The following is a 15,474-nucleotide window of genomic DNA, read 5'->3' as shown; positions in this document are numbered from 1 at the left end:
TCATTGAAAAAGTATAAAGTAGATAAGTAATAAAGAAGAAGGAAAGACGTATAGGTGTTTAAAGTACGACTATGTAGCATGTCAGTTGTCATAAGAAATTCAATAAACATTAACAAGTTAAGTTGCATTCAAACTAAACTTATCCTTGAACTTATACTTTCTTATAAAGTTTTCCAGCTACATTATATCTTGTCTTAATGTAATAATTTTTTTATCATTATTTCTTCTAATTTTTTTTTCAATAAGAAAAAATCTATTGACGAATGATTTATATTGACTAGGAATTAAAAAAATATTAAAAATCGAAAACAAGGATTAATAGTTGCATATTGAACTGCACAGCGGCTGTATTCATATAGATTTCGATGTAGGCCTTTATACTCGTTTTGCATCCATTTTGACCTTTTCTATACTATATTGGAATGAAACGCCGACCATTCTATGAACGCTATGGTTTTAATAAACTACCAAAGAGTCGGGTTATGAAGCTACGTATTTGTTGCTACAAATGCATCGATGCAGTTACCCAATATGTACTTCATATGTTCTTTTTTATAAATACTGGTATTAATTGATTGACTTCACTTATGGTATACTAAGCATAGATTTAAGTACTTACTTAGCTACAAGATATCCACAGTACAGAATGGACAAATGAATAATGGTAGACAGTTTATCATAGTACTTGTAAAGGGATTTGAGATAGAACTGCCATTAATAATATTTCCGATATAAATCTTTGTCGTCACGGTAGTAACGTCAACATGTTTGCAATTTTGTTCGAGACTGTCGAATACCTTATGTCTTTTTAATTGATATAATAGTGAAATCTATTCATTCAACTTAGATTTAAACCGAATCGAACCATGTGAATTTCAGGCACAAAATAAAAACTATTCATTTTTTATTTTCATCCAAAAATAGCAACACAATTTCACATTCTACAATTTTAAAATAGGAACGTTAAAATAATTGAGAATCGTGATCTATTATTATTGTCACATTGACTTGAAAATTCACGAAGTATTTATTTAGGTAGTAATTTTAAAATGTGATTATGGATGTTGAATAAAAAAGAAAACATTTTGTCATGTTGTATTTAGTGGGCTGACGGATATTAACGAATATTCTCGCTAAAGCGATCAATCAATCTTGGTAAAACTTTTTCTTTTACTCCGAGGTGGTTTACGAAAAAAAAAAACTTTTACGATACACAATAGTCTATTCCTGAAAGATTCTTTTTATTGCTTAAAAATTGGGAATGACTTTTAACTTGAAAATAGATGTGTCATGTTGTTCAGTTATATTTAGATTTTTATTGAATTTGTTCTGGGATTTTTTTTGTAACTGATTAGTCACTGTTTGCCTTGAATGAAGAGGCATTTACAGCTTCGCCAAGCTTGAGATGACCGGATTTCTAGTGGATGGATAACTAGTGTAATTGTCGGGTGTATAAATGCCAAGTAAGGGGCCCCAACTATCAGATTACAATTGAAACAAGCGCTTTAACTTAAACTTTTTTTTGTTTCAGTATCGATGGCGAAGCATTTTCGCCCTGGGAACTGGTGGTTGCATACTTCTCTTCTGGAGATTGAAGTTCAAAGGGAACCCGTCGCCTTTCGCTACTGCAGACAACCCGACAGCACGGGACCCATCTTTTTTAACCCGACTTTATACTTTCGCGTACCTGCCAGTGTTTAATTTTTTTCTCCTCTTGTATCCATTCCATTTAAGCTTCGATTGGTCAATGGATTCAATACCAAGAATAACGTCAATCTCTGATCCGAGAAATATATCATCAGTGTTATTTTACGTTGCCTTATCGAAAGTGACATGGCGAGCATTTCTAATGCAACTCAAAATATTTCATGACAAAAAGATAAAATTTTATAAGAAGGCAGCTCTAAAAATAAAATCGAAATGGAATTATAATTGCAAGAAGCAAATGAAACTTCTAGAAATAGAAAGAAGAACTGTTATAGCTAACAATATTACAAGCAAACCAACAATATGTCCATGTAACGGATGTAAACACTCCTTATCAATGGATCATACATCAGTTTGTCGTACTGTTAATAATAACAACACAATGATGCATAACTCTAATTGCATATGTGTGAAACCACAAGAAAAAGTAAAAGAAAAAGAAACAGTGAAAGTTCAAATAGCTAAGAAGTACGTGTATAGCACGCCACAAGCGTCTATTATTGTTTTTATAGCATTCATGGTGCTACCCTTCGTGCCGGCCTGTAATATTCTATTCTACGTGGGTTTTGTTGTCGCGGAACGTGTGCTTTACATTCCCAGTATTGGATTTTGTTTATTACTCGGACTTGGGGCAGGCTCTTTGACAAGGAACTGGAATAGGAATGAAATACGATGCCGAATTTTTATGTTGGCATTGATGATTACTCTGCTGACAATGTGCGGGTGCACGCTGCGCAGGAATCTAGATTGGCATGATGAAGAGAGTCTATTCAGAAGCGCGTTACATATAAATCCACCAAAAGGTAAGAACAATTTATGTTTTATAAACGAAAATCAATTTTATGACGCTAATTTATATATTGATAATAATACTACAAATCCCTGCTTTCGCCCGTTCAATTATTACGATGTCAATTCTTTTTGTCGTTCTAAGATTCAATGGTAAAAAGGAAAATTGAATTTCCCAACTTACCTATAATATATTCTAAATTTAATCAACTTAATCCACTAACAAGCAAACTTCTATCTTACGACAAAGATTCATTAATCATTTGGGAAATCACGTTTCGAGTTGAAAACTTTTAAATTATTACAATTTGCAATGTTTTCGTGGCATAACAAAACGACTCGAGGCGGAGTAATATAAAGTTGGCAGCGCCTGTAATTTTACTCTGTACCTTGGCCGAAACTTTGTTTGGAGCACTTCCACGTTCTGTTCAAACTAAGACACAATTAATTTGTTTGAGAGACAGCTACAAAGTACCTGTCCGCGTCGCGTCAGCTCGTCAAAGTTGAAAAGAGGCGGTCGCGTCGTGGCCGGCCTCGGCTCTACATACTATCAACTCGAGAGCTTTTAATGTATTCGCCGTTTCCACTCGCACTAAGATTCTTGACCTTTCTAGGACGCCATTAAACATGCATGCACGGTATCTCGAGGGAGTCCGCCCGGGCCCGTGTTCACATTACAAACTTTTGCGCAAAGCGAAAACTTTTACCTGATGGTTCTCATTTTACTTTAGTTCCAGAGCCAACTCGGAAAGGCGTTTTATTTCATTTCTATATAAAACACATAGCATAGCTATTATTTATCGTTTCATTATTTTTAAACATTTAGTGGAAGCGAATTTGTTATTAATTGATGAATAAAACAATAGTTTTTTGGTCATAATTATTTTTAGTAGTATTAATTTTTCACATGAACAATCCCTGTAATCCATCACAAAGTAAATTATAACTCTTATTAATAATAAATGATGAATAATATTTTTCTTTTATGAACCAAAATCCTTGTAACGTTGAGATTTTATAAAAAAAAACAAATGTAATCTATCGTTTTCACATATAAAAAAGAGTTTTTAAACTTTTATCTATTACATACAAAAATAAAGAAATTAAGAAATATATACGAATACATTTATTACTCGAATACCGTTTAAAATTTCAGCTTCACCTTTTACAAAAGCGAGCTTAGTTCGGAATAATCTTTTTTTATGGAAATCTTCTGTTTTCACCTCGCACTAAAAGCTAATTGGATCCAATTTGTCCCAATGGGATATTCGAAACAGACCAATCACGAGCTGTCCTTGCTACAAATTGGTTAGGGCAGAGATAGTGGCGCGTAATCAGTCGCACTCTGGCGTTTTATCGAATTCAACTTTTGTAGCGATTGTGAATGTATTGGAGCTACAAGTGATTGAGTTCAGGTTTGCTACCTTTTGTTTCTTTTGTTAGATTAATAGACTTGTTTTAAAAAAAAGTTATTACGTAAATCTTTATACTATTTTTGAAAGCTTAATTGAACATGCAAAATGCGTAATGTTTCGGTGTCACTTGAATCAGTGTTTATGCGTAACCATCATAATTAAAAAAAAAACTTATACGTGTATTACAAATGTAGCAATGTCTGAAGATTATTTTTCATTTCTAGCATCTTTATTTTTGCAGTTTAGAAGAGCCATTGTCTTGTCTATTTAAATGAGATGATCTCATCTCTAATCTTCGAATAAATAAGATCTTAATAAATATATGTTCAGAGTACCAATGCATCTATCTTTCTCAATCCAATAAAGGCAAAATAGTCGTGATAGATGGAATAAAAAAAAACACGAAACGCAACTCCGGAAACGGTCCGCCATTTACGGCCGTATTTCGGGTCGTATTTTACTTCATAGGTCGGTACAAAGGTCAAAAGTATTACTTTAATGGACGTCAAAGAGAATTGTTTGAAATCAGTAACGTCTCTTTGAAACTTAATATTTTGTATTGCGAAATTTTTTGTTGAAATGTTTTTCTATTATTTCTTGAACGGTTCAATAATCGGTTACTTAAAATACTTATCGTCCTTATAGATTAACTTATTAAATAATTAAATAAGCAAACATATAATTACTAAAATAAACATTTCTGTTGAAATAGATACAGGTAAATCTCATCCAATTTCCATTTAAAAATGATTCAACTGATATGTTCCGTGGATTGCAAAGACTAAGAGGGAAACGGTGTGTCGCGTCCTTAGCGATGGTATCTTAGTTCTCTGTATAAGCTTACGTTTTATCAAGTCTATCTTTGCGGTGTCTGAGCAGAGGTTCCCAAAGATTAGAATCGTTAGTGTCACTAACCAGCTTTGCACCGTCATATCTCTTAGTGGAATCTCTAATTCCGGATGTTTTGCTTTACTTAAATAGTTATCTGATTAGGGTAAATGCACTCGAGTTTATTAGTTACAAGAGATTGTATCTGTGTTGTAGTTTTACTTTGATATTGAAATTAAACTAAGTTTCGAAAACTATGTATGTAATTTGACGTAACTATTGAATTCCAGGTATTAGCTCCTATAGCTCCTGATGCGTAGAAAGCCATTGTTATTCGTATGTTATTTTCTGTCTAAATTATTGTTAAAACTATAAATATTACAGATATAATATCATAACTTCCTATACTTTAATAACTGTTGTTGTCGTGACTGTATGAGCTAAAACATCCGGAATCGCTGACTTCAGTCGGGTAAACTAAGATTGCGATTATTATATTCACTCGAGTTCCCTAATCTGAGCGCAATAAATTTGGAGAAAGGTTCGGATTCGGTTCCAATTCCGAAAAACACGAGAAATACACAACATTTCCCCGATACAAGAGATTTATAACCAGAACGTATTACTCGATTTATAGTCAAAAGAATTAATATTTCGCTCAGTTGAATTTATAAAATGGAGATGTGAGAATGTAATAATAATATACAGTTACATTTCCGAATTACATATTTTATGTATAAAGTAAACGTAGACTTGGTAAGAGCTTTTCTAAAATGTGAAATGCGGGAAATATCGTGCATGTAAATATTTGAGGTTGAGAATAATATTTTAGCATATTACATTATGATTGTGTTTATTTTAGCGTACGGGAACCTGGGCAGCGTGCTCACCACACAAGGGAGGATAGCAGAGGCGGAAGTTGCATTCGGCCGGGCTCTCAAATACAGGCCAAACATGGCCGATGTACACTACAATTTGTAAGTAAATTATTATATTTCCTGCTACATTTCTTCTTCATTCATATTCATGATTTGGGTCGACGTTTGCCCAAGAACAGAATATTTGATAATATTAATATCAGCTCTTACATTTTATGTGAAATAGGAACTTTATTTAAATTTTAGGTTTATTGGATTTAAGTTTATTACATATAATTGAAATAACTCCATTATTACAATTGCTTGTATTGTAATATACAAACATGTTCATCAAAGTTAATAACACGTAATCTATTGTTGTATACTAAGTTAACTTATTTTTTGAAATTTTTACGATCATCGCCGCCTTTAATTGGTTTTATCAAAACTCTGTAAATTATATTTATCTTGATTTCTAAACTATTTGATCAAATTTACTAACATAAAGTTTAAAGTTTAATAACTTTAAATACCAGAAGCCATAAGATAATTCTGGATAAGAATTAATTTAATAAATATTCAAATATTTATTAGGTACATAAGATTGAGACAGATAATTATTTCACATCAGAAATTCCAGTACCCTCAATAGCCTATAAAACTGTCAGGCTCAGTTACTAAATTATTATAATAGTACATAACTTTTACTTAATAACAATGTTTATAACTTACGTAAAATATTGTACCTGACTTTTCAGTATCCCTTTTGGCCAGATTTATACACAGCAATAGGCATTCATTCTATTTTACACTTAAATTAAGTATATAAATTAAATATTAATGTGCACATAAATTTACTTAACGGCATCAGTTTGATGAACGAAATAAATAAGGTCGGAATCCACTGTTAGAATTACGAAACAATCAATAGGCACGCAACACGGCTGCTTGTCCCATTAATTTGGCGAGGCACCGAGTTCTTGAATTAATCGGGTGCGCTAGTCTCTATCCCGCCACCTAAGCGTTGGGTTTCCGTGCAGTTTCACAAATTAACGTCAAGCGATCCGTTCCTATAATGTACAGTGCTGTTACAAGTTCCCTTCTAAACGTCGGGAAACACGTTCTTGTTAAAACATTGTTTTATTTACTTAGTGTATGTACCTATTAATTCAATGTTGTACATTGTAATACATTAATTAACAAACAAGCTTAACATTAACTGTTATGTTTCTAACATTAAGTTTAAATTTGCAATTTATATGAAAGATTTTATAGCAAAAATGATATCATCAAATCACGGTTTTTTTTCGTTTAATTATAAAACCTTGTTGACATTTCACAACTAAATATTTCAACGATTGCCCCACAATTTATCAAATTAACTCGTGCAAACTTCAGTGTAATATGTGCATGTATAGATTTAAAATAGGTGAAAGAACAACCTAAATCTAGTTATATAGTTACAGCATTCGCCGAGGGATGGTTTTCTATTTAATGAATACTAGCTGTCGCCCGCGACTCCGTCGACGACGAACTACAAGAAAAAAATTGATTAGTATGTGATCTTCCAGACTATGCTCCACAGTTATCCCAAAATTTGACAAGGTCTATTGAGCCGTTTTGAAAATGCCTTCTAACAAAAAACGATCCATCCATCCATATAAACATTCGTATTTATAACTATTACTAATAGTAATATTGGTATCGTAGTCTGATGATTTTTCGGTATTGAGATGGAAGCTGTTCCATATTACAGCGTGTTGGAATTTAACTGAAGTCAAATGACACCTTTTTTAGTGCATATTTGGTTTAATGAAAAGTATAGATTTTTTTTTTATTTTAGTTCACTTCATTTCTTAATTTTCAAATGAAATCATTTCTTAATTTCAGGAACCTTGTATATTGGTTTTAAATTTTACCATGAAGTAGTTTATTTTAGCCATTAAGAAAATGTTTATACACCTCAATAAAATGAAGTAAAACAAAAATAAATAGAATGTGTTCAAAGTCGTTGGTTACGTTGAGGCGTTATTAAGAGCACTCGTAAAAACCATATGTATGTGTAGATATACTGATGTGAGAGAAACGAGGGAATTGTGTCGGAATCTCTGGGTCACGGGCGTCAGAGCTTTTATTTATTTCTTAAAATGTCGCCGATATTACAGTATGCCCTGATCTCGATGTAAGTCATTCATGCATAATGAGCATCGGTCTTCTATTCGAATCTTAATAATGTTTTGTTTGTGATTTCATGTTTTTAATAACGTTTATTTCTTTTGAGTTTATTTCGAATTATTTTTATACATAATCGATTTCACGGCGAAGAATGTTTCTAAAAATTACCCACCCACGTCTGTCTGGAAGTTTATTTTCGTCTCATATAAGTACTGAGAAAAAACTAAAAGGTATATTTTCCTTATTGGGCTATATGACCTTCTGTGATATATTTGTAAATAGAATTCCTCTGAAATTATAGCTGAACGATTAAATCATTAGCTCACTATATGTCCCCACAGAGGGGCTCGGAGCCTACTCTAAGTTAGGGGTGACTAGCCCATAGTCAACCACGCTGGCACAGTGCGAGTTGGTTGTCGTCACACATATCTTTTAAATTTCTTCTCAGATATGTGCAGGTTGCATCACGATGTTTTCCTTCATCGTAAAAACGTCGGATAAATGTACATATGGAAATCGAAAAACACATTGGTACATGGCGAGATTCGAAGTCAGGACCTGTAGATTACAGGTCAAGTGCTTAATAATAATAAATGAGCCTCCGCCGCTCAGTTTGATTAAATGCTTGACTCAAATAGATATTTTTTACCTATAAAACATTATTGGACTAGACATAGGAGATAACTTTATTAATTTGTATTGAAATCATATTTAATTAAATTTTGATAAAGTAGTTTTTGAGTTTATTTATTGCAAGCATACCGAACAGAATTTTTTTCTCTGTATAATGTGAGTGTAAATCACAAAAAATACTCATTTGGAATAAGAAATAATTGACAACATCGCTTGTATCACAATTCATTATAAAATATTTATTTGAATAAGAAAAAAATTCTAGATAGAACAGAATAAAAATGCTGATTTTATAATTCTACAGCGCGATAGCATAATAGACTTGGCTTGTAGACTAACGAAGTCACATTCAGATGTGTTCAACGTACAAAAAAAAGTGTATTGTACAAAATGAAATATTTCTACATTGGTTACATGTAAAAGTTGCGTTTGCCTTTTGATGATTTTTCTGTTTGTTCATTTCAACTGTGACAAGTTATTTTATAGTGATAAAAAATTTGTAAAACTGTTTTTTTAATATGTCCTTTGATTTGTGAAGTATATTCAATTATTTTTTTTTGAGAGTTACAGTATCACGGTTAAAATCTTTAGATATAAGAAACGTGTGAGAGAGAAATAATTAAATTCGGAACCGTTTTATCCTGTTACCTAAAATTACTTTCTGTAAAATAAATGGAAAGAGAAATGAACTGCGATTTTACACAAAGATTAGGTAATTCCAATTCTAGCGGCAAGAAATCACTTGAGCACGTACACGTCGCTAGAGAATTTGTGTAGGGGAAGTATTGCGACTAAAATCACCTTGTACCATAAACTTGTTTATTCAAAGATTTGCTTAGAATTATCATATGTATTCAGTCAATTATTTCGTAAACATCATAAAATCGTAAAAAAAAAAATACTTTATAGATAATAATTGATTTCATTTAATTTTTAATGAAACTGTTTATGTTTAAATAAACAATCATAACGCTTACTCAGGAAAAAGGAAAAGAACTTCTGTCTTTTTAACACCAAATGGTGTTTTGACATATTTTTTCTATGATATATCTATAGTCCTAAGAAATATGTAATTGTGCTATCTTAAGAAAAGAGTAAATACTTATTAAATAAAAAGGGTGCTTAGAATGGATATTTTTTAATTTGCTGAAGAATATAATTTTGACTAAATGTATTTAAATATAAATAAAGTAATGAAATTATTCAAAATTTCGTGAGACATTATCATTAACTAATATAGAAATCGGCTAAAATGCTTACGTACATTTGTCCGGTGTCGGCACCGACTAGTTTCGTGCCAATCGGGCACCGTTAGCGACGGGCCGCGTCCGCGAAATAATACCAGTCCCACTCACCCTGTTTAAGGGTCCCCGATGGACTCGAAAATAGTCGGTGCCGACAACGGGCAAATGTACGTGAGTGTTTTAGCCGTTTTCTATATTAGTTAAATAAAGTAAAACTATTATTGATGTTCACAATATAGTGAAAATATTCAGTGGAAGAACGCAAACAATTTGAAGAGTCAGGCGTCGCTTGCGCTGCGTAGTCGTAGCTGTTGGCGATAAGGCATAGATTAAACTCGTGTTCGCTCACAAACACATATTTAACATTCTCGACGGCTAGACTTGCGAGAAATTGTGAAGCATTTGTATTTGCACATGTTGGTGACATAATTCGGTTTATAAATGCCTTGTAACATGCCTCGTACAATGGATTTATGTTAAACGATAAGATTAACTATTTCCCTTGAACGCTTCGAGTTACGTCGTGTCAACACTTAAAGGTTTTATACCTTGACAAGTTTTTTTATTTATTTTTTATTAACTGTGTTGCCATCGTTTGTTATATTCTCTTAAGATATTAACTCCAAGCTAACGTCCAAAAATCAAATATTTTTGCAAGTTACCAATGAAAATACTCTCCACTTAGACCCTTCGAACACTAACGTTAATCTTCAATAAGGAATAGGTTGCCGCCGTCAGTTTTTCTGTCCAAGTACGACGTGGAGAGTCAAGAGTAGAGTGAATAGGCATACAACGCTAGCGCGTACCATCTTTAGACCACATCATCACTTCATCAGGTGGGTTCGTGGTCAAGCTCTAGATTATTCAATATAAAAAAATATATATTTTATTCTTACGTCGCGAGTATCACATTGCGAGCACTTCACGACATTGTACTGCGTAAGTCGCTTAACGACTGAAATCTCTGGGTTTCAAAGATTATCGTTGCCTTGTATGCGAAGAGCCTTTTACTTTGGTTTCCTGCATCGTATAAAAACATATTGTCATATGGAAAAAGACAGATACAACAATATTTTTAATATTAGTTTTATGGCTGTTAAAACTTAAATTTGACGAGCACAAGTATAAAAGATACAATACAACAAATGTTTTCTACATTTCCCAGTAATATCGTGTGTAGTTTAACACACATGCTATTTTTTACGCACAAAATGTGGGCAGTAATAATTATGAGCGTAGTAATGATTAGTTTTATTTACAATTTGTCACCTCGGCTGGATCTGGGAATGTCGGTATCGCGTGACCGACGTGGCGCGGGGGCAGCGCGGGGGCGCCGCGAGGGCATCGCGGTCGTATCGTGAGCTCACCCCGTATAAATTACTTTCAATTTATTCTTCCACGTTTACCTTACAATTCAAATGTGCCGAATAAAACTATAAATTTTAGATCGTTTTAAAGTTGAAGAAAATTTAAAGTTCACCTTCTTAATTGTATGCCATCTAAAATATAAAGTAGGCTACTGCCTTTTTAAAACCATATATTAGCTTTGTAAACAAAATTCTTATCCAGAAAAATTCTACTTCAATCATTCAAATTTTTAAAGACATTTCTTTAAACGGAAGTAGATTATCGTTACAAAAATTAACAGCGTCTACAATAAAGCAGTAAAATTCATTCCAAAATATGATCGGGATATCGCTACTTACTTAAAATATGCAAAAAAAAAAAACTTATAATTTACACAAACTCAACACCACACAAAGCACGTTACAATAATTAGAGGGGAATTAGTAACAAATTATTGTTGGCGTAGGCGAGGCGAGGCACAGACACAATAGGTCGGGCCGGTTGGACGGTTCTCATTAGTGTAGCCTCAGCCGCGCTGAGCCCGCCTCGTTGCGGAGCCTGCATTATTCATGCGGACAATATTGCACTACCGCCGTACCCCTGTAATATTGAAGCTACTTCTTTTACCCACCCCCCCAACGCCCCTACACCCCCACTTGCTCAAATGTCTACATGATCCTATATACTCGGCCTACCAGTAATTAGAACGTCGATAACACAAGTCCTACTTAACGTATATTATACATTTACTAAGTAGCAGCGGTCGGTTCGCTATTTCGGCGAATTCAGGTGGCCGATTGTTCAAATGTTACACTATAAAAGAAAAAAAACAATGAATGTAAAAAGTCCGCTATAAATATAAAAAAAAAATAATTGCTAACAAAATTTAAGGTATTTGCCTCCGGCAAATTCGATACAGTTACAGAAGCTATAATACTAAAACTATATTTAAAAATATGCATGTCAGAATGTAACGATTCATTCCTTTTTCGTGGACTTGATACTGAGTGAGTGATAATGAATGATAACTATAGCGTATGAGTGACTGGTTACAGGGGAATCCTTCTACAGAATCAGCGGCGGTATAGAGAAGCTATCACAAGTTTTGAGAAGGCCATTTATTTTAGACCATCGATGGCATGTGAGTATTATATTTTTATCTACAAGATTTTGTTGTTTTTTTATTGTAGTTATTGACTATTGTCACTAAATTAGACTACAAAATTACGGGAACAATTTAATACACAAACAATGAATCTCACTATTCACAGTTGTAAAGTCAAATCTACACTAAGGGTCCTCTATAGCATTCGCTTAACGATTCTGAGTACAACTGCCGTACTCAAAATAGTAATCCTATGATTTTTGTTACATGTTATAATTGTTAGAAATTAAGTTGCTTTAGGGTTCAAAGTTTATGATTTACGTTAACGCCATTAGAAGGTTAGTTCGATAATATGATTCCTGAAACGACCTAGTTAATTTTCGCAGAGCCTAACTTATTACACTATTAACCTTCAAGTGGTAATAATCTAGATTACAAAGATAAAGGCTTATTTGGTACATTACAAGTAAGGATTTTTCCCTTTTCTACATTTAAATTACGCTAGGAAAATATTATTTAATTTAATCTTGATTGATTGCAAATGATAAAGTTTCATTTGTAAATTAGCAACGTAAAATAAAAATTTACATCAAATAGTTTTTTTGATTGAGAAATTAAACATCTTATGTTAAAATTTTCACAGGACCTCGCACATTTTCGTCATTTATTTTCTTTCTCTTCCACTAATTAACATTCTCATTGTTTCCAAATTGCAAAGATTATCTTAATAAAGTTGAAAGATACCTTTGTAATTAGTACATCAGTAACATATTACTTCAGTAATATCAGTAATATGTTACTTTCATATGTGATAGCTTAGTAAGAAAATATAAAAATAGAGTCGTGGTTTATGTTTCATTTTACGACCACATAAACAAATTCTTAACTAGTGTTTAATTTTACTAGTTCAAATCTATTCCGTGTGGTTTTCTATTATGTTTATTTATGAATCTATTGCTTTTTTAAACTTATAAAGTTATAGTTGGTTGCTGGCAATATGGAACTGAGATTTAATAATTATTATAGTGGCATATGTGAACCTTGGTACGTCTCTTATGGCGGACGGCCGGCTAGCAGAAGCGGCGAGCGCTCTCCGTACGGGCGCCCGTGTGGAAGGTCTAAGGGTCAGGGACAGAAGGGAGCATGATGCTGCAAGGGTATCAGCTCTGGTGCAGTTGGCTACGCTACACTCACAGCGAGGCCATTGGCATAAAGCTCTATCCGCGTACAAAGAAGCTCTACAAATACTGCCAGATACGAACGCACCTGTCGTTGGATGGACAAGACATGTATATCATCAATTTCTGTCTTTGCTTTTTAGTGACTGGCTGGTAATATTCGATCTTTGAGTTAGAACCGAAAATTTTAATTACTTTTTTACACTCTTAATAATACATTTTATTCTTTTTTTATTGCTATTGCGAGCTATATGTCGCTTTAGAACCAGAGAGATCGAATATTCAGTGTTAATGTTGTTTTTATTATCGTATGTGTAAATCTGATATGATTTTATTTCAGAGTGTCTTATCCATGGCTGGTGACATTTACATTCAACTACAACAATGGCCACAAGCGGAGCATAGCATACTCTCCGCATTGGCAGTCGCGCCGAAGGATCTAGGCACACACATTACGCTAGCTCAGATTCTAGCGAGAAATGTAAATAATTATATTTATTTATAAGATTAAATTAAATTTAGAGCGAGTTATTATAATCATTATTCTATTTACAGACAAGTAGAGCTCTAGAAGCAGAAATGTGGTTCAAAAGAGCAGTAACGTTAGCACCCGACGATCCCTCAGTAAGAGATCAATTTGGTGAGTACTTCAAACACAGTGGTGTGTTTAAATTTGATTGTCAAAACAACTATATATACATACATTCTATTGAATAAAGGTATTCTTAATATTATTAAAAGTTATAGGAATAAATATTAAAAGTTGTCAACCGGAGATCGAATAGTTCTTTACCTTAACAAAGATGATTGTCACTTTACACAGGTTGTCTAGTCACGGGTTAATAATAGAATACACTTTACTTTTCGACAATATAATTATTTTCATAACCATCTCTAAAGGTATGTTCTTGAGATCACAAAGAAGGCTACGTGAGTCAGCGGAGCAGTTTGTGCGCGCGGCGCAGCTATCGCCGGCGGACGGTGCGCGTGCGGCCGCTGCGGCACGTGCGCTGCGGGATGCACGTCGTTGCCGCTCTGCCGAGCGCTGGTATGCTCGTGCTGTCGAGCTCAATCCAGAGGTAAGATAACAAATCTGTAATTAAATAAACTCTGTTAATTTTTCTTTCAGATATTAAAACTTATATACCTCTAAAACTGAAGGCTCTTTACAGTGAAATTAGGTACTATTACATAAGTAACTAACACATAAGTGTCATCTGTCATGGAGTGTTAAAAAAACATTTTGTCAAACACGTTAACAGCTTACGTAGACTGACCCACCGTCTCATTCATGATTTTACCGTAGGTAAAGTTTTTGCTCAGGTAGTAAGGGAATATATTTTGTTTTGTTTACAGGACGCAGCATACCATTCTAATTTGGGTGCGATCCTGCACTTGAATGGTAAATACGCCGCTGCAGCCGCGTCCTACCGCCGCGCTCTGCAGTTGCAGCCCAACGACGAAATAACCATCACAAATCTAAAGAGAGTTCGAACATTAATGAGTAAGCAGCGTAGAAAATAAGATATAGATAGCACAGCGATTTACCTCTATTTATTATCAATTGAATTAAATAGGATGTCAATTGCCAAATACAAGAATGTAACATGCGTAAGATGACGTTAATTTGTACCTGCTACAGTCTTAAAGAATGTAATATTTTATATTTTTCATTTTAAATATATAATGCTAATATGTGTAAGCAGAGCTGGGCATTAACTCGTTAATCCGTTAATCGTTAATTAACGAAGTTAACATTTTGCTTAACGGATTAACTTTTAAGTTAACTTCAAAAAGTGTTAACGCTTTTGTTAACTTCCGTTAAACTCAACTTCCGTTAATAAAAGTCCGTTAATCGTTAAATTAGAAACTTGGAGACGTGCTGTCATTTTGTTTAAATTACGCGTCACGCCACGCTCGTAAGTTCAACTATGTTGGGCGACTGTCGGCGACTCGAATGGTGAACCAACGAGTTGATAATTGATATATGTGAAGTTCGCGTGCAAGTGTGATGCATCAGAGCCTCCGGGAAAGACGTGACCAACAGGACCAAAACAAAAGAAGGTTCGAAATAGTATATTTCATTACGAGTATATAAAAGCATGAGTATGTTCCCACATTCCGAACGCTCTTCGCCCCTGCAATACGCCACTTTTTGAGCAACTGTATTAAAACACTTTATACTCGTGCCTTCTC

The 15,474-nt window shown here is 33.7% G+C and overlaps 1 protein-coding gene across 1 annotated transcript in view; it reads left to right on the top strand.

The window, feature by feature from the left end:
* The window catches only part of LOC106715080 (protein O-mannosyl-transferase TMTC2), a 40,677-nt gene extending 25,718 nt beyond the window's left edge, over positions 1-14,959 (top strand). Inside the window, exons 4-11 of the mRNA XM_045678557.1 lie at positions 1,532-2,510; positions 5,602-5,716; positions 12,051-12,136; positions 13,127-13,389; positions 13,619-13,759; positions 13,834-13,918; positions 14,179-14,357; positions 14,635-14,959. Of these exons, the coding sequence (XP_045534513.1) occupies positions 1,532-2,510; positions 5,602-5,716; positions 12,051-12,136; positions 13,127-13,389; positions 13,619-13,759; positions 13,834-13,918; positions 14,179-14,357; positions 14,635-14,802 (2,016 nt within the window). The 3' untranslated portion in view covers positions 14,803-14,959. The remainder of the gene's footprint in view (positions 1-1,531; positions 2,511-5,601; positions 5,717-12,050; positions 12,137-13,126; positions 13,390-13,618; positions 13,760-13,833; positions 13,919-14,178; positions 14,358-14,634) is intronic.
* The last annotated feature ends 515 nt before the right edge of the window (positions 14,960-15,474 follow it).

The sequence above is a fragment of the Papilio machaon genome, chromosome 7, assembly GCF_912999745.1.
Source record: "Papilio machaon chromosome 7, ilPapMach1.1, whole genome shotgun sequence".
Lineage (NCBI taxonomy): Eukaryota > Metazoa > Arthropoda > Insecta > Lepidoptera > Papilionidae > Papilio > Papilio machaon.
This window is presented reverse-complemented; position numbering and strand designations above follow the sequence as displayed.